This window comes from Cetorhinus maximus, chromosome 1, assembly GCF_964194155.1.
Source record: "Cetorhinus maximus chromosome 1, sCetMax3.hap1.1, whole genome shotgun sequence".
NCBI lineage: Eukaryota > Metazoa > Chordata > Chondrichthyes > Lamniformes > Cetorhinidae > Cetorhinus > Cetorhinus maximus.
The window spans coordinates 237,212,784-237,232,993 of NC_135879.1; the positions used below are offsets into that span (position 1 = coordinate 237,212,784).

General features: G+C 44.3%; 1 protein-coding gene across 1 annotated transcript in view; it reads left to right on the plus strand.

Annotated features, from left to right (window-relative positions):
• The window catches only part of LOC144688041 (dedicator of cytokinesis protein 2-like), a 1,154,257-nt gene that overhangs the window by 1,051,290 nt on the left and 82,757 nt on the right, over nucleotides 1–20,210 (plus strand). The window contains exon 40 of the mRNA XM_078554696.1: nucleotides 8,083–8,187. Coding sequence (XP_078410822.1) covers nucleotides 8,083–8,187 — 105 coding nt within the window. The remainder of the gene's footprint in view (nucleotides 1–8,082; nucleotides 8,188–20,210) is intronic.

The following is a 20,210-nucleotide window of genomic DNA, read 5'->3' on the forward strand; positions in this document are numbered from 1 at the left end:
TGGTTAAGGGTGACGTACATCAGCTCGGAGATTTGTTTGCCGCCATACCTTAGTGGTTGCAGAATCATGCCCATAACCAGAAGTTGGATTCCTCTGGGCCCATAGAGTGGCGTGTCTGTTGTTCAAAGCCAGAGGTCTCTCAGCCATGACTCTTTGTCCGATAGGACCATAACACTGACTCCCGTGTCCAACTTAAAGTTCGTGAGATGGCCGTTAACCGAAGTGTCCGCATTCCAACAGGAAAATCCAGGATCTCTGACCTCACCTAAGAAGCATGGCTCTGTGCCCGCTTGGCGTGCAGTCCCGACCTCATGAAAACTCTTTGGGTCTTCTGTGCATTTAGATGTTTTGGCCTTGCGCAGTTTGCCAAAGTGTCCAATTCTGTTACATTGAAAGCATTGGTCTGAAGTTGCAGGACATTGATCTTGCCTGTGGGGGGCGCTTTGCTCCACAGTGCTGGCATGGTCACCCTACTGACCGGTCAGGGTATTGATTCCCTTGGCCTGGGGTGTCCCTGATTCTGTGCTGGTTAACTAACTGGACGGTGGGGTTTCCTCTCGACCAGTGTCTACTTTGTCCTCCTTAAAACGGGCCCGTGCTGCCCCCGGAGATCAGACTGCCCACCAACCTGGATAGCTCCCTCGAGCGTTAGACCCTCCTTCGCTTGCAGCTTGTCCGAGATCACATCATCCGCTAATCCTACCCCTGATAAGTTCAAACTTTAGGCCTCCGAGTTCACAGCCTTCAGACAGCCCGCGTAGGTCATTAATGAATGATTCGACAGGTTCTCCTGGCTCCTGGACACGCTTTTTAAATTTAGGGCTTTTGAGGGTTTTGTTACTTCTTAGGCTAAAATAAATATCGAATGATTTTAGTACTTCTTCCAATTTAGTCGATGACTCGTCGATTCCTTGCCTAATGTCATTGGCTATCAGGCCTACCAAGTAAATCTCGGTTGTTCACTTGTTCAGCTTCTGTCCTTTTATCCAGCAGTCGTGTACCTGAGGGATCTTTTTCTCCAAAGTCCCCAGTTACGTGATTGACCTGGGCCTTGGATAAGTCCCAACTGACCTGGAAGAGTTGGGGGTTTCTCATCCGTGGTTAAAAAAATTTTCAAGTGTAGGTTTGGCTTTAGGAGGTTGCTGAACTGCAAGATGGCACCACCGTTTGTTTGAAGACCAAGGGCTCGCCAGCGCCCGCTGGCCTCGGTGGGCTCCCACTGCAATGGCGCTCGCACTCAGCCTTGAAAAAGACGCTTCATGAAAACGTCGAACCCTGGCCTCTGCTGGTCTTTAAAGCTGGTTCTTTCGTCAGGAGTCTTCCTAATTAATGTTATTTTTTCCTTTTTTGGAGAACCAGAAAAGCGTTTTATCTCACCCCTGCTGGGTCTGCTGTCTCTGTGTTTGGGAATTGAAGCTGGGACTTCCAAGAAAACCCATGGAGTCTTCTGCTGCAGCTCCGTTCGACACTAGACTGACCCCTATGTGTGAGTCGTGTGTTCTCTAACATCACTGTGTCGGCGGTACTGTCCTCAGTCCCACGTTGGCCCAATATGTGCCAGACCATTATCCTACACTTTGTGTTGGGTATGGCTCCAATCAGTGGAGAGTTTTCTGCCTGATTCCCATTGATTTCAGTTTTGCTAGGGCTCCTTGATGTCACACTTGGTCAAATGCTGCCTTGATGTCAAGGGCTGTCACTCTCGCCTTACCTCTAGAGTTCAGCTCTTTTGTCCATGTTTGGATTAAAGCTGCAAAGAGGTCAGAAGCTGAATGGCCCTAGAAGAACCCAAATTGGGCATCAGTGAGCAGGTGAACTGAGTAAGAGCCGCTAGATAGCACTGTTGACAACACTTCCCATCACTTTACTGATGATCGAGAGTAGACTGATGGAGTGGTAATTGACCAGGTTGGTTTTGTCCTGCTTTTTGTGTACAGGACATACCTGGGCAATTTTCCACATTGTCAAGTAGATGCCAGTGTTGTAGCTGTAGTGAAACAGCTTGGCTAGGGGCACAGCAAGTTCTGGAGCACAAGTCTTCAGTACTATTGCTGGAGTGTTATCAGGGCCCATAGCCTTTGCAGTAGCCAGTGCCTTCAGCCGTTTCTTCATATCACATGAAGTGAATCAAATTGGCTGAAGACCGGCAACTGTGATGCTGGGGACCTTCAGAGGAAGCCAAGATGGATCATCCACTCAGCACTTCTGGCTGAATTTGGATGCAAATGCTTCAGTCTTGTCTTTTGCACTGATGTGCTGAGCTCCCCCATCATCGAGGATGGGGATATTTGTGGAGCCTCTTCATCCAATGAGTTGTTTAATAGTCCACCACTATTTACGATTGGATGTGGCAGGACTGCAGAGCTTAGATCTGATCCATTGATTGTGGGATCGCTTATCTCTTGCTTCTTCTGCTGTTTGGCATGCAGTAATCCTGCTTTGTAGCTTTACCAGGTTGACACCTCATTTTTAAGTATGCCTGGTGCTGCTCCTGGCATGCCCTCCTGCACTCTTCATTGATCTAGAGTTGACCTCCCCAGCTTGATGGTAATGGTAGAGGGGGGATATGCCGGGCCATAAGGTTACAGATTGTGGTTGTGAACACTTTTGCAGCTGCTGATGGCCCACAGCACTTCATGGGTGCCCAGTTTTGAGTTGCTAGATCTGTTCAAAATCTGTCCCATTTAGCACAGTGGTAATGTCACATGACACGATGGAAGGGATCCTCAATGTGAAGACAGAACAAACATTGCAAGAGGAATCGATAATGATAGCAGGGAAGTTTTGCTACAATTATGCAGGACGTTGGTGAGACCACATCTGGAGTACTGTGTGCAGTTTTGGTCTCCGATACTTAAGCTGCCTGACTGGCTGAGATCAGCTCACTCACACCCAAGGATTAAGCCTTGTTTCCTTAAGGCAGTTGTGATCATTCTCCACTCATCCAGTAATGGGTATCCAAATAACAGCCCCTGGACCACACACACCTCTTGATTCTGGGAATCAGATTCCCCAAAGCTTGACACTATTTATGCTTGAATGCCTTATTCACTGGATTATCCTCTTTTAAACTTGTATGGGAAAAGAAGATAAGAACAGAAGAAATGAGAGGCCTCATAGCCCCTCAAGCCTGCTTCGCCAGTCAATAAGATCAAGCCAGAATTTTCATAGTGAATTGACTTTCCCATCCTATCCCTATATCCCTTGATTCCTTTAATGCCCAAAAATTCTATCAGCCTCATTCTTGAATATGCCCCTCAATAGCTGAGCAACCATATCCCTCTGAGGTAGAGAATTCTAAAGAATTCACAACCCCCTCCTTCTCGTCTAAATCCTAAATTTCCAACCCCTTATCCTAAGACATGTTTGAGACTCTTCAGTCAGGGGGATACAGCCCCTCAGCACCAGATGAGAAGGGGTGAACTGGCTCTTCTCTATTCAACCTCCTCGGTTGGTCATAACAAAGCTTTAACTTTCTTCTTCACAAGGATATGCCTTTTCCAAGTCAGATTGTATTTAACTATTTAAGCTCTGAGCAATAAGGATTCAGTCAAATAAGCTTTTCTTGAGTCAAAGAAAGAGTAACTTTACTAACCACTAACCCCAAGAAAAATAGCAAAAACTCAACATCAAGCATTTGGCCCACATGCAGTCATTAGGGCCACACACACACACCCATACACACACCCTAACACCTACACACACACGTGCATACACACACACACGCACACACCCCCACACACTTACACACAAACACACCCACACAAACACACACACACACACACACACCCCACACACACCCACACACACACCCTCACATCTACACACACACACGCACCTAACCACACACCCACCCACATACCCACCCACACACACACACACACAAACACACACACACACACACCCCCCACACACACATGCACATCCCCCCACACCCACACACACACCCACACAAAACACATACACACACACAAACACACCCACACACCCCCCCACACCCACACACACCCCCTCACAACTACCACACCCCCAACCCACACACACACACAAATTCCCCCCACACACACACAAAACACACATCCACACAAAAACACACACACACTCCCACATCCACACACACACACAAAAACACAAACACACACACACATATTCTCCCCACACACATACCCCCCCCCCACACAAACACACACAAACACACCTACCCACTCACCCACCCACAACTCTCCTCAACACACACACGCACACCCACACACACACAACCACACACACACCCACCCACACACATACCCACAAACCCACACACACACACACACCCACACAACACACACACACATACACGCACACACATACCCACCCACACACATCCATACACACACTCACAGAAACACACACCCGCACGCACGCACACACACAAACACACACACACACACGCACCCTCACACACAAAAACACATACACACACACATTCCCCCTATGCACACACTCCACACACACACAAACACACACATATACCTACGCCCACATACACCCACACACACACACATCCATACATACACACAAACACATACACACGCACACACAAACACCCCTCACACACCCACACACCCCCACACACACAAACACATCCCCCCCATACACACACACACACACACACACCAGAAATAAGGGGAGTTAGAGTGTGATAAAAAAAAGGCAAAATAACATACGGTTAAGTGTCCTTTGATTGTGCTTGAGGAGTAGATTTTAAACACTGCGGTTGAATTAGGTTAGCTGGCTTCCTGCATGCAGTCAGATGTAGAAGATGCTGCAATTATTACAAGATCTTGTTTCACTGGTCTGTTTCTGGTAGCTCAGCTTCTTGAACCAGGTGACACACTTATTCCGAAAGAGAGAGAGATGGAGAAAGAGCAGCTTTCATCCTGTTTCCTCTGCTGAAGACTTTCTTGACATCGCCTGTGTCAATGGCAATTTCTGTCAAGTGACTGAGCAGCCTTGACTTGAAATACTTCACCCATTGTGTATTTCCAAGGGGATTTTGGGTGTGTCTATCTGTTGCAGCCATTGTTTAAACCTCTAGTACTTTGCATTTTTAACATCTCTTCCCTAAACAATTAGGAGTTTCGATGACTGCCTGGATTATAGGAAATGTCTCTCTCTTCACACTCCCCTGAAGGTGGCTTGTTTGTTTCTCACCTTCACCTTGGAATGTAGCCTTGCATTTTTAAGCAGCTCGCTCTGTCTCAGTTAAAATTGCAAAATTTCCAGTCAGTTGAAAGTTGAAAAATCATATTTGCAAAAATAAAGAGGCATAGCCTCATGAGAAACCCCCTACAAGTTTTATATATTTCAGTGAGATTACCTCTTCTTCTAAATTGAAAAAAAGAAAACAAGGCTTTGGCTTGACCTTTCACCTGAAAGACGGCACCTCTTGACAGTGCAGCACTCCCTCAATGCTACCTTGGAAGTGTCGGTTGAAATTTTGTGCTTAAGTGTGTGGGGTGCAGCTGAAACCATGACACCCGACTCAGACCTGAGTGCTACCCACTGAGCCACTGGCTCTAGGGTCCCCATAGAGAAGTTTCGACCCTGTCATGTTCCAGACTCCTTCCTGGGACCCCCTTCCCTGCCCCTACCTACCTGCTGAGGTATATATGGTCTGTCTAATTTTCCAGGGGGCACAGCCAGTAAACTGCACTTTCCAGGTGTGAAGTTCGTGAAGCTCGGCAGTTTATGTAGCCATGGCCTCATTCTGTCATGGGAGAACGGGACATCTGACTGAAAACAGCTGCCCGTTAAAATCCCTTCCATTCCGCTATTAAATATATCCAAACTAACTGCTGTGTGGACGCAGCTTGCTCTGCATGGGTGTGCTTTACCCTTCGTGTGTCATTACTACTCTGATTGTCCTTTGCAATGTTCTGACAATAAAAAATCATTATATTCAGACCACCCAGTGTCCCCTTCCTCTCCCCCTCCCTTTCTCTCATGCTGGTCCAGCTTGTAAAACCACCGCCCATTGGTGTCACGGACGTTCCTTGGTTTATGCCAAGTTAACCAATTAACCTTAAGTGCCAGTCAAAAAACAGACTTGCATTTATGTAGCATCTTTCACAAACACAGGAGGTTCCCAAGCATTTTACACACACACACACACACATACACACACACACACACATACAACTTTGAAATGAAGTTACTGCTGTGATGTAGGAGACATGGCAGCCGATTTGCACACAAACGACAATGAGATTATCCTGTTAATCAGCTTTTTGTGATGGCGATTGAAGGATTAATATTGGCCAAGAGACCAGAGATAACTTCCCTGATCATCTTTGAACTATTGCCATGAGATCATTGACACCCACCTGTGAAGATAGACAGGGCCTCAATTTGACATCTCATTCGAAAGACGGTACCTCTGACACTGCAGTACTCCCTCACTACTGCATTGAAATATCAGCCTAAATTTTGATATTCAAGTTTATGGAGTGGTGCTTGAACCCACAACCTTCTGACTCAGAGATCAGACCACTGCGCAAGGAGTCATGGCTAACAAAGCAGGCATGATTGCGGACAAGAGCAGTGATCAGTAAAAAGATCAGGCTGCCCCAGAGAGCTATCCATTGTGTCTTGCCGGGGGGCCTGGGAGGGCAGTGAGTGAGGGCAGGAAGACCCATACAACAATCCCATGGGTTTTGAATCATGGGGCACTGGCACCAATACTGGGGAAAGTGGGAACTGTACTGTTGGGGTGGCCTTCATCTGAACAGTGCTGGGACCAGTGACCCGGCGAGTCATATTACTAGGGCGGTAGAGAGGGCTTTAAATTAATTAGTGGGGGCAAGGGATCAAATGAGGAAAGATGTGATAAATTAAAGAGGGAGGACAAAGCAAGAGTGTAAGGTAGCAAAAAGGGAAATGATAATCAGAGCATGGCAGAAAGGGACAGAGTGTACAAACTTACAATTGCACCGACAGAGAAGACCAGAGGCACCCTATATGAATGCACATAGCATTCACAACAAGGTAGATGAAATGACAGCAAGGTATGATCTAATTGCCATTACAGAGACATGGCTGCAGGATGACCAAGGCTGAGTATTCGACATTTAGGAAGGATAGGCAAAAAGGAAGAGGAGGTGTGGTAGCACTGTTAAAAAAGTATGAGACCAGTACATTAGTGAGAGTGGATCTTAGATCAGAAGATCAGGATGTGGAATCAGTTTGGGTGGAGCTAAGAAACAGCAAGGGGCAGCAAGCATCTGTAGAAGTTGGTTATAGGCTGACATTTCAATGGAGTACTGAGGGAGTGCTGCACTGTCAGAGATCTTTCGAATGAGGTGTCAAATTGAGGCCCTGTCTATCTTCACAGATGGATGTAAAAGATCTCATGGCAATATTTCAAAGATGAGCAGGGAAGTTATCTCTGATCTCTTGGCCAGTATTAATCCCTCGATCAACATCACAAAAAAACGATTATCAGGATTATCTCATTGTTGTTTGTGGGATCTCGTTGTGTACAGATTGGCTGCCATGTTTCTTCATCACAATAGTGACTCCATTTCAAAATCACTTCATTGTACAAACAATGATAGCAATATATGGCACAATATAAATCAGGAAGTTAGAGGCGCATGCAACATGGGTGATATAATAATCATGGAGGACTTCAATCTGCATATAGAATGGGTAAACCTAATTAGCAGTAATGTCGTAGAGTACAAATTCCTGGAATGTATACGAGATGGTTTCCTAGGACAGTAAGTTGAGGAACCAACTAGAGAATGGATTATTTTAGATCTAGCATTGTGCAATGAGAAAGGACTAATTAATAATCTCATTGTAAAGGAACCTTTAGGTAAGGATGACCATAATATGATGGAATTTTACAATGTTTAAGCTTGAAAGTGATGTAGTCCAATCCAGCAGCCATGTTGACAGCCCATGTGACTGTGGGGGTGGCTGGGGAGAAGAATAATGACAACAAGCATTATGAAGGTAAAGAACCTTTGTGAAAAGGGGGGTCCAGTGTTTTTTTTTTCTTTCTCACACGTTAATCTTAATCTGTTTTCAATTTCACAGCAACGACAAGCCAAGTTCTATGAAAAAATCATGAAAGTGTTGAGGCCGAAACCTGACTACTTTGCGATTGGTTACTATGGCCAAAATTTCCCAACCTTCATCCGGGTAAGAACACCATGCTGTGTTGCAAAAGAATGTGCTCTATTTTCCAAGGGAGTGAAGGATGCAGTGGCTTGCGGTATACTTCATGGATAGACCAAAGCTGTTGCTGGTAGAAACCAGCAGAGTGGCGATGTTATTGGCTGAGTAAATTGGTTCTATACTCCCTGGAGTTTGGAGGAAGAAGAGGTGACCTCATTCAAACATACATGGTTCTGAAGGGGCTTGACAGGTTAGACACTGAGAGGATGTTCCCCCTGGCTGGGGAACCTAGAATGCAGGGGCACAGTCTCAGGATAAGGGGCCAATCATTTAGGACTTGGAGGAGAAATTCCCTCACTTGAAGGGTTGTGAATCTTTGGAATTTTCTATCCCAGAAGGTTGTAGATGCTTCGTTACTGAATACATTTCAGGCTGGGATAGATAGATTTTTGGTCTGTCACCAAATCAAGGGATATGGGGAGCTGGTGGGAAAGTGGAGTTGAGGCAGAAGATGTCAGATGGATAATACAACTGAGAACCAGGCTTAATATAGATGTTTCAGAGGAGTAGTGAAAATGCAATAAGAGAAACAAAGAAAGAATCTAATATAAAAGGGAATCCCAACGTCTTCTATAAACTCATTGATAGTAAAAAGGATAGCAAAAAAAATAATGGGGCCGATTAGGGCCCAAAAGGGGATTGACACATGGAGGCAAAGAGCATAACTGGGGTATTAAATGTATACTTTGCATCTATCTTTACGAAGGAAGAAGATGCTACTTAGGTCATGGTGAAAGAGGAGGTAGTTCGGGCATTTTCAGGGTTTAAAACTGATAAGGAGGACATATTGGATAGGCTGTCTACACTTACAGTTAATAAGGCATCAGGATTGAGTGAGATGCATCCAAAGTTACTGAGGAAAGTGAGAGTGACAAATGCAGAGGCACTGGCCATAGCTTTTCAGTCTTCCTTAGACCCGGGATGGTGCCAGAGGTCTGGAGAACTGCAAATGTTACATCCTTGTTCAAAAAAGGGTGTAAAGGTAAATGCAGCAACTACAGGCCAGTCAGTTGAACCTCAGTGCTGCAGAAGCTTCTAGAAACAATAATTCAGGACAAAATTAATAGTAACATGGACAAATGTGGGTTAATTAAAGAAAACCAGCAGGGATTTGTTAAAGGAAAATCATGTTGAACTAACTTGATGAGTTTTTTGAGATGCTATCAGAGAGGGTTAATGAGGGTAATGCTACTGATGCATTGTACATGGACTCCCAAAAGGCATTTAACAAAGTGCCACACAATAGATTTGTGAGTAAAGTTAAAGCTCATGGAATAAGCGGTACAATAGCAACATAGATATGAAATTGGCTGAGTGACAGGTAACAGAGAGATGTGGTTAATGGACTTTTTTTCAGACTGGAGGAAGATTTATAGTGGAGTTCCCCAGAAGTTGGTGTTAGGACCCCTGCTCTTCCTGATTTATAATAATGAATTAAATGTTGGTGTATCGAGCACAATTTCAAAAATTGCGAATGGTACAAACTTTGTAAACAATGTAAACTGTGAGGGGAATAGTGTAGAACTTCAAAAGGACATAGACAGGTTGGTGGAAAGGGCGGACAAGTGGCAGGTGAAATTTAATGCAGAGAAGTGTGAAGTGATTCATTTTGGGGAGGGGGAGGCAGTGGAGTAGTGGTATTGTCACTGCACTGGTAGTCCACAGACCCAGGTTCAAATCCTACTATTGCAGAAGGTGGAATTTGAATTCAACAAAAATCTGGAATTAAAAGTCTGATGATGACCATGGAACCATCTGGTTAACTAGGGAAAGCTGTCATCCTCACCTGGTTTGACTCCAGACCCACAGCAATGTGGTTGACTTTTAAAAATGCCCTCTGAACAAGGGAAATTAGGGATGCTGCCCTGTCCAGTGACACACACATCACACAAATGAATAAAAAAAAAACAGACATGCAAAAACACATCTGCTGTTGATTTATATCTCAGAATGTGTCTAAAAGCTCTGAAGTGAAAGCAAAACAGATTGTAGATGCAAGACGTGCCTGTTTCCCACTCCTGGAAATACACAGATAAAATGGGTTAAAAACTGGCTGAAGGCCAGTGAGTGGGAGAATCAAGAAGCAAGACCAGTCTTCAGTCACCACTGCAGAGACAGGCAGGTGTTTTCTCTCTCTCTCTAGCTGGATGCAAGTTATCCAGCAGGCACGCAGCAAGCAGAAAGAAACAGGCCAGGCTCTTCAGTTACCCCTGCAGAGACAACCAGGTCATCTCTCCCTCTGGGAACAAGCCAGCAAGTGCCTCCAACAGACTGCCAAACTCAGTCTACCGAAATCACCCAACTTAATGACCGCAACGTACATAAGACCATAAGATGTAGGAGCAGAAGTAGGCCATTCGGCCCATCGTGTCTGCTCTGCCATTCAATGAAATCATGGCTGATCTGATAATCCTCAATTCCACTTTCCTGCATTTTCCCCATGGTCCTTGATTCCCTTACTGATTAAAAACCTGTCTATCTCAGCCTTGAATATACTTAATGACCCAGCCTCTACAGCCCTCTGCAGTAAAGAATTCCACAGATGCACCACCCTCTGAGAGAAGAAATTCCTCCTCAACTCTGTCTCAAATGGGCAACCCCTTACTCTGAGATTATGCCCTCTGGCCCTAGACTCTTCCACAAGGGGAAGCAACCTCTCAGCATCAACCCTGTCAAGCCCCCTAAGAATCATATATGTTTCAATAAGTTCGCCTCTCATTCTTCTAAACTCCAATGAGTACAGGCCCAACCTACTTAACCTCTTCTCATAAAAAATCTCTCCATACCGGGGATCAACCTAGTGAACCTTCTCTGGACTGCCAGCAATGCCAATATATCTTTCCTTAGATAATGGGACCAAAACTTTTCACAGTATTCTAAATGTGATCTAACCAGTGCCTTGTATAGTTTTAGCAAGACTTCCCTATTTTTATACTCCATTCCCTTTCAAATAAAGGCCAACATTCCATTTGCCTTCCCTATTCCCTGTTGAACTTGTTTGTTAGCTTTTTGTGATTCATGCACAAGGACTCCCAAATCCCTCTCTGTGAAATTGTCCATTTTGGCAGGAAGAATAAAAGAGAAGCATACTATCTAAATGGTGAGAGGGTGCAGAGGGATCTGGGTGTCCTAGTGCAGGAATCACAAAAGGCTAGTATGCAGGTACAGCAAGTAATTAGGAAAGTTAATTATCCTTTATTGCAAGGGGAATTGATTACAAAAGTAGGGAGGTTATGCTTCAGTTGTACAGGGCACTAGTGAGACCACATTTGGAGTACTGTGTACAGTTTTAGTCACCTTATTTAAGGAAAGATATAAATGCATTGGAACCAGTTCAGAGAAGGTTTATCAGACTAATACCTGGAATGGGTGGGTTGTCTTATGAGGAATGGTTGGACAGACTAGGCTGGTATGTGCTGGAGTTCAGAAGAGTAAGAGGTGACTTGATTGAAACATACAAGATCCTGAGGGGTCTTGACAGGGTGAATATAGAAAGGATGCTTCCTCTTGTGGGAGAATCTAGAACTAGAGGTCACTGTTTAAAAATGAGGGGTCACCCATTTAAAATGGAGATGAGGCGAAGTTTTTTTCACTCAGAGGGCCGTGAATCTTTGGAACTCTCTTCATGAAAAGGTGGTGGAAGCAGAGTCTTTGAATATTTTTAAGGCCGAGGTGGATAGATTCTTGGCAAGCAAGGGGGTGATAGGTTATTGGGGATAGGTGAGATACAGATTTGAGGTTACTATCAGATCACCTATGATCTTATTACATGGCAGGGGAACTTCAGTTACGCTGATAGATTGGAAAACTTGGGGCTGTTTTCCTTGGAGAAGAGAAGGTTGAGAGGAGATTTGATAGAGATATTGAACAGAGTAGATAGGGAGAAACTGCCCATTGGTGGAAGGATCAAGAACAAGAGGGCACAATAGAGTATGTAATAGATAGTAATTGGCAAAATAGAGACATGAGGAGAAACTTTTTTATGCAGTGTGGTTGGGATCTAGAATGCATTGCCTGAGAGAGTGGTGGAGGTAGATGCAATTGAGGCATTCAAGAGGGAATTGGATTATTATCTGAAAAGGAAGAATGTGCAGGGTTTTGGAGGGAAAGTGGGGCAATGACATTAGGTTCATTGCTCTTTCGGAGAGCTGACATAGACATGACAATCCAAATGGCCCCCTTCTATGCTATGTTACAGTCAGGCGAGGAGGAGTGAAGTGGCTCCTCTCCATTCAGCCTCCATGGTTGGTCACAACAAAGGATTTTAAATTTCTTTTCCCCATGGATGCCTTTTTCTAATCCAAAATGTATGTTTTACTATCTAGGCAGTGAACAATAAGGAGCCAGACAACGAGGTTTCCTTGAGTCAGACCAGTGAGTCTCATGTCAGTGGTAGGAAAACTATTGGAGAAAATTCTGAAGGAGAGAATCTATCTCCACTTGGAGAGGCAAGGTTTGATCAGGGATAGTCAGCATAGCTTTGTCAGAGGGAGGTCATGCCTAACAAATTTGATTGAATTTTTTGAGGAGGTGACCAGGTGTGTAGATGAGGGTAGTGCAGTTGATGTAGTTTATATGGATTTCAGCAAAGCCTTTGACAAAGTCCCACATGGGAGACTTATAAAGAAGGCAAATGCACATGGGATACAGGGTAATTTGATAAGGTGGATTCAAAATTGGCTCAGTTGTAGGAGACAGAGGGTGATGACAGAAGGATGCTTTAGTGACTGGAAGCCAGTGTCCAGTAGCAGTGCTGGATCCCCTATTATTTGTCATTTATATAAACGACATAGATGACTATGTGGGGGGTAGGATTAGTAAGTTTGCGGATGACACAAGATTGGCTGGATGATTAACAGTGAGGTTGAGTGTCTTGGGCTACAGGAAGATATAGATGGGGTGGTCAAATGGGCAGATAAGTGGCAGATGAAATTTAACCCTGAAAAGTGTAAGGTGATACACTTTGGAAGGAGTAATTTGACAAGGAAGTATTCAATGAACGGCACGACACTCGGAAGTTCTGAGGAACAAGGGGACCTTGGCGTGTGTGTCCATAGATCTCTGAAGGTGGAGGGGCATGTTAGTGGGGTGGCGAAAAAGGCATATGGGAAATTTGCCTTTATCAATCGAGGCATAGATTACAAAAGTAGGGAGGTCATGTTGGAGTTGTATAGAACCTTGGTGAAGCCACAGCTGGCGTACTGTGTGCAGTTCTAGTCGCCACACTATAGGAAGGATGTGATTGCACTGGAGGGGGTGCAGAGCAGATTCACCAGGATGTTGCCTGGGATGAAACATTTAAGTTATGAAGAGAGGTTGGATAGACTTGGGTTGTTTTCGTTGGAGCTGAAAAGACTGGGGGGCAACCTGATCGAGGTGTACAAGATTATGAGGGGCATGGACAGATTGGATAGGGAGCAGCTGTTTCCCTTAGTTGAAGGGTCAGTCACGAGGGGACACAAGTTCAAGGTGAGGGGCAGAAGGTTTAGGGGGAATGTGAGGAAAAACGTCTTTTACCCAGAGGGTGGTGACGGTCTGGAATGTGCTGCCTGGGAGGGTGGTGGAGGCGGGTTGCCTCACATCCTTTAAAAAGTACCTGGATGAGCACTTGGCACGTCATAACATTCAAGGCAATGGGCCAAGTGCTGGTAAATGGGATTAGGTAGGTAGGTCAGGTGTTTCTCACGTGTTGGTGCAGACTCGATGGGCCGAAGGGCCTCTTCTGCACTGTGTGATTCTGTGAAAGAAAGAGCAAGTTTATTAGCCACTAAACCTAAGCAAAAGTAATAAAAGAATCAATGTTCCACACACACAGATACCAGAAGTAAGAAAAATTAGAGTCCAAATAAAAAGTTAAAAGAATAAACAGTTAAATCCTTTGCTTGCCCTTGAGGTGTAGATAGTTGAACGTTGCGGCCATTTTAGGTTTGCTGGTTCCTTTAAAATCCCGGAGTTGAATTGAAGTCCATGTAACTGCATTTGCTGGAGACAATTACCTTTCTTTATAATCAGTAATCTTCCCTCCAGAAATCGATGAGTTTCTCCTGAGGTTCTTCCCAATGGACATTCACTCTCTTATGCTGTATTTTTAGACTGTAGAGATCGGGCTTTACTTAACTTAAGAGAGAGAGATAGGTCCCTTACTACTCCATTAACAGTTTTTCTGCTTCTGCTCGGCAAACCCAGTTCTTAAAGTCCTGCTCGCTGCATATCCCAAAGGAATTTGATTACCATGTCTGCTGTAGTCATTGTTGTAGAACAAGTAATAACATTTTGATGTTTCATCTCAGAAACATTTGTCATATTTCAAATTAGTAGAAACCAACAGGGCTAAAGTTATTTCATCCTTTACAGGGGAATTTTGACTGGCTAGCAGCTTCCCATTGTCTTGATAGGATGTCATTTGATTAAAATCCAAGATTTTGTATTTTTAGTATCTTCCTTAATGTTGGGTTATGATGTCTGGGTTTATGATGTATGGGTTTTGTATCTGGCTTTTGTCCTATGGTTTATAATGTCCCAGTCATTAGCTTCTGAAGGAGCCATTATCCATTTTGATGGTCCCCTTCCAGGTAGCTATTGCCTTGGTGGTCTTTTGGTCTCCACTGGAGAGGTAAGCTCATAAAGATGCAAGTAACATTTCATTCCTTTCAATAGTCCTTTTTGAAGTGGACTTTGCCACCCCCAGGTATGAACTTTCATGAGTAACATGTCAGGTTATGTCTGCAGTGCAATCTATATAGTAGTTATTCAGAAATGATCCACTTACAATTCCAGACATCAGGTGACTTGTGGCAACCATCTTTGGTCAATGTCTTTCCTTGTATTTAAAAATAAGGTCCTCTTTAAACAGTTTAGTATGTTTTTGGTTAGTGCCTGAAGTTATAGGTAGATACCACTCAGCCACAATTTCCTATCATTGTGATAGCTGTGACAATTCTGTAACTCTGTGAAGATTAGCCTTGATTGTATTGAATTGTGGAGTAGGCTCAACAGGCCCTATGGCCCACTCCTGTTTAGATTCTTCTGTCCTAATGTTATGGGGTTAGTAATCCAGAAGTCGGACTAATGCTCTAGAGACATGAGTTCAAATCCTACCATGGCAGCTGGGAGAATTTAAATTGAATGAATTAATAAATCTGGAATAAAGTGCCAGTCTTATTAATAATGATCATGAAACTACCAGATTGTTGTAAAAACCCTATTTGGTTCATTAATGTCTTTTAGGGGAAGAAATCGACTATCTTTACCTGGTCTGGCCTACATGTGATTCCAGATCCACAGCAATGTGCTTGTCACTTGGCTGCCCTCTGAAATGGTCTAGCAAACTATTCAGTTGTACCAAACCGCTATAGAAAAAGCACTGTGGAGACATCTCCACATGACCACAATGGTTAAAGAAGGCGGCTCACTACCACATTCCCATGGCCAATCAGTGATGGGCAATAAACGTTGGCCTTGCCAGTGACGCTCACACCCTAAGACTGAAAAAAATAATAATGATGTGATGATAGTGGATGAGAGACTCATGCCCCTTTAGGGTTCAAATCGAAGGTGACAGTCAATCCCACAGCATTAGTTCTGAGGATACTGTGCACAGATTTTCAGTATAGAGTCTTATCTCTTATCTTTACCCCTGTTCACAGTATCAGGAAGGATTCACGATCATCCTGCCCAGTTTCACTGATGGGTACATCAGTGTTTGAGTGTGTTGAAAGGAAAAAGATCTTATCAACCTCTGTGTCTCTCTCTCTTACTTTTATCCTGCCCTGCTTCTTCCTCCCTCTTTCTCTCCCTGTCTCTCCCTGTCTCTCTCTCTCTCTGTGTCTCCCTCTCTCTCTCTCTCTGCCCTGTAAGGTAGGTTAGTTTCTTTTGAATGATGCCCTGAACCTCAGGAGTATCATGCCTTTCATGATCCCAGGATGTCTCAAAGAGCTTTATAGACAATAAAGTACTGTTTAAAGTACAGTCACTGTGCTATAACATAGGAAATGTCAAATTTGGCTACAGCCAAGGTCCAACAAACAGAAATATAATGACTGTGGCCTTTTTCTTCAGTGGGAACCACGTTCTTTGGTTTCAGCATAAATGGACAACTCCCATACTCATCTGCAGATGGCCCAATAGGACCTCTGAGAGCATAGACAGGGCCCCTCATCTGGGAGACAGCACTTCTGACAGTACAGCACTCCCTCAGTCGATCTGCATTTTTTGCTCATTTTCCTAGAGTGGGACTTAAACCTACAACTCTCCGACCTAGAGGCGAGAATGCAACCCATTGAGCTACTAATGCTGCACCTGAGTTTAAAAGCAAACTGACTATAAGGGATTCAATTAATTTATCCCTGTGTCCCAAAATATTCCGGGAAAAAAGGAAGCTTTTGCCACTGTATACTTGCACGGAACTCTTTTCCAGTTTACGAAAATGTAGAAGTCAAATAAGATCAAAATTTATACTAGAATAAAGGCTGTGGGCCTGGAGTCACATGGAGGTCATACCAGGTAAGAACAGCAGATTTTTAAACAACAATCTAGCAGTTACATGGTCACCATTCCTCCTCGTTCAGGTACCATGCCCTAAGAGGGTGTTGGAACCATGGACTTCCATTAGATTGGCCCATGATTATGTTTGGCAAAGTACTGCAGTGGTTTGCCGTTGCCTTCTGCAGTATTGCTGACCAGGAATCTCTCCCACTCTTACCGCCTGCCATCCGGCGTATGGGAAGGATTTACAGGCTGATAATCAACCTGTTTGGCCACATTATGAATGCACCTTCCATGACCATCAAGTCCTGAAGTGGCATTGAACCCAGAGCTTCTGGCCCAGAGGAAGGGAGGCTGCCACTTCACCACAAGACCTCCATGCATGTTTATTATTGCTGATAAATTTTTAAAAATCAGACATGAAAACTGAATTCAAATTCCCCGGCTGACAAATTGTGATTATCCCATGTGAACTGGGATTCTTCTTTCATTCATGGGATGCGGGCTTCGCTGGCTGGGCCGGCATTTACTGCCCATCCCTAGTTGCCCTTGAGAAGGTGGTGGTGAGCTGCCCACTTGAACCGCTGCAGTCCATGTGGTGCAGGTACACCCACAGTGCTGTTAGGAAGGGAGTTCCAGGATTTTGACCCAGTGACAATGAAGCAACGGTAATATATTTCCAAGTCAGGATGGTGAGTGACTTGGAGGGGAACTTCCAGGTGGCGGTGTTGCCATCTATCTGCTGTCCTTGACCTTCTAGAAGGTAGTAGTCGTGGGTTTGGAAGGCGCTGTCTAAGGAGCCTTGGTGAATTCCTGCAGTGCATCTTGTAGATGGTACACACTGCTACTACTGTGCGTTATTGGTGGAGAGTGAATGTTTGTGGATGTGGTGCCAAACAAGTGAGCTGCTTTGTCCTGGATGGTATCAAGCTTCTTGAGTGTTGTGGGAGCTGCACTCATTCGGGAAAGTGGGGATTATTCCATCACACTCCTTACTTGCGCCTTGTATATGGTGGACAGACATTGGGGAGTCAGAAGGTGAGTTACTCGCCATAGAGTTCCTAGCCTCTGACCTCTTCTTTTAGCCACAGTATTTATATGGCTAGTCCGGTTCAGTTTCTGGTCAATGGTACCCCCGAGGATGTTGAAAGTGGAGGATTCAGTGATAGTTATGCCATTGAACATCAAGGGGCAATGGTTAGATTCTCTCTTGCTGGAGATGGTCATTGCCTGACACTTGTGTGGCGCAAATGTTTCTTGCCACTTGTCAGCCCAAGCCTGGATATTGTTCAGATCTTGTTGCATTTGGACATGGACTGCTTCAGCATCTGAGGAGTCGCGAATGGTGCTGAACATTTTGCAAACATCTGACCTTATGATGGAAGGAAGGTGATTGATGAAGCAGCTGAAGATGGTTGGGCCTTGGACACTACCCTGAGGAACTCCTGCAGTGATGTCCTGGAACTCAGGTGATTGACCTCCAACAACCACAACCATCTTCCATTGTGCTAGGTATGACTCCAACCAGAGGAGAGTTTTCCCCCTGATTCTCATTGACTCCAATTTTGCTCGGGCTCCTTGATGCTACACTCAGTCAAAAGCTGCCTTGATGTCAAGGGCAGTCACTCTCAGCTCACCTCGTTAGTTCTGCTCTTTTGTCCATGTTTGAACCAAGGCTGTAGTGAGGTCAGAGCTGAGTGGCCCTGGAATCCAAACTGAGCATCAGTGAGCAGGTTATTGCTAAGCAAGTGCTGCTTGATAGCACCAATGATCCCTTTCATTATTTTACTAATGATTGAGAGTAGACTCAAGGGGCGGTAATTGGCTGGGTTCAACTTGTCCTGCTTTTTGTGTACAGGACATACCAGGTTAACTTTCCACATAGCCGGGTAGATGCCAGTGTTGTCGCTGTACTGGAACAGCTTGGCTAGGGGCGCAGCAAGTTCTGGAGCACAAGTCTTCATTTCCCCAGATCATTAACCTAGACCTTTGCGTTGTTAGTCCCATAACATAACCATTCCCTAAAAAAGTGGGGAGAGTGAGATTAATTGGATAGCACTTTCAAAGAGCAGTCACAAGTATGCTGAGTTTAATGCCCTCCTTCTGTGGTGTTTCATTCGATGACTGTATGATCTGAGAAACTTAAGGAATATTAAATGAAAAGATTCATAGCAAGTGCCTTGGATGTTTTAACCACTATATTAATAATGCACCTTGCTGCTGTAATAGCACCCTATCATCACATTTCTCAGATATGATACTTAATGTACAATGAATTATTTTGAAGGGCATCCACTTTTGCCTTATAGGCGAACCCAGCAGCCATTTTGTGGGCGGCAAGTTCCAAGAATTCCAGGACTGAGCAATGTAAAGCATAAACCATGCTCAAGTTTATGTCTCATCTGGAGTTTTTATCGTTGTTTTGTTATTGATCATAAAGAAAATGGCCAGATGATCTTACAGCGGGGGAGATGAATTGATGTAGCTCAAAGTAATATGCGTATCTCAGAGCAGGGGCATTTTCAAATGGGCATAAATAATTTAGGGGCAAGGAAGGACCAGCTGATCCATCAAACCTGTCCCACACAATGATTGCCAGACTATTGTGGCTAACATTTCCTCCCAACCTCACAACTTTCCTCATGTAACCTCCTAGAATGGTTACAGCACAGAAGCAGGCCTTTCGGCCCACCCTGCCCCTGCTGGCTTGCTGCAAGATAAATTCACCACCCCCCCCCCCACCCGCTCCCCTGTCCTTTCCTGTAGCCCTGCAAATCTTCTGGTGTTTACCATTCCCCCTCTGATTGAAAGCCATGATTGAATCTGGTGCATTCCAGATCTTAAACATTCACCGCGTAAAAGCATTTTTCCTTATGTCAGTGTTGCTTCATTTGTCAATCGCCTTCAATCTGTGTCCTCTAGTTCTCGGCTCTTCCACCAATCGGAACAATTTTTTGCCATCTAGCTTCTCAGTTCAGGATAGACAACAAATGCTGCCGGCAATGCTCAGATGCCTAAAAAAAAAGCTTTAAAAAAATTTCTATCTCAATCTCTCATGATTTTGAACACCTCTATCATATCTCCTCTCAACCTTCACTGAGAAAAACAACGTCAGCTTCTCTAATCTACCCACGTAATTGAAGTTCCTCATCCCTGGAACCATCCTTGTGAATCTTTTCAGCACCCTCTCTAAAACCCTCACATCCTTCCTAAAGTGCGGTGCATAGAATTGGACACAATTCTCCACCCGAGACCAAACCATTGTTTTATAAAGGTTTATCCTAACTTCCTTGCTTTAATATTTAGCACCTCTATTTATGAAACTCAATATGCTTTATTCTTTTTTAACCACTTTCTCAACATTCAGCAATTTGTACGCATATACCGGGTACACCTGGTACATGTAATCCTGGTAGAAGAACAAAAAGAAACGAAAAATAAAGAAATATTCTGAAAAATTCCTCTCCACACCCTTGCTCCCTCAGTCAGTCAAAACCAGTCCA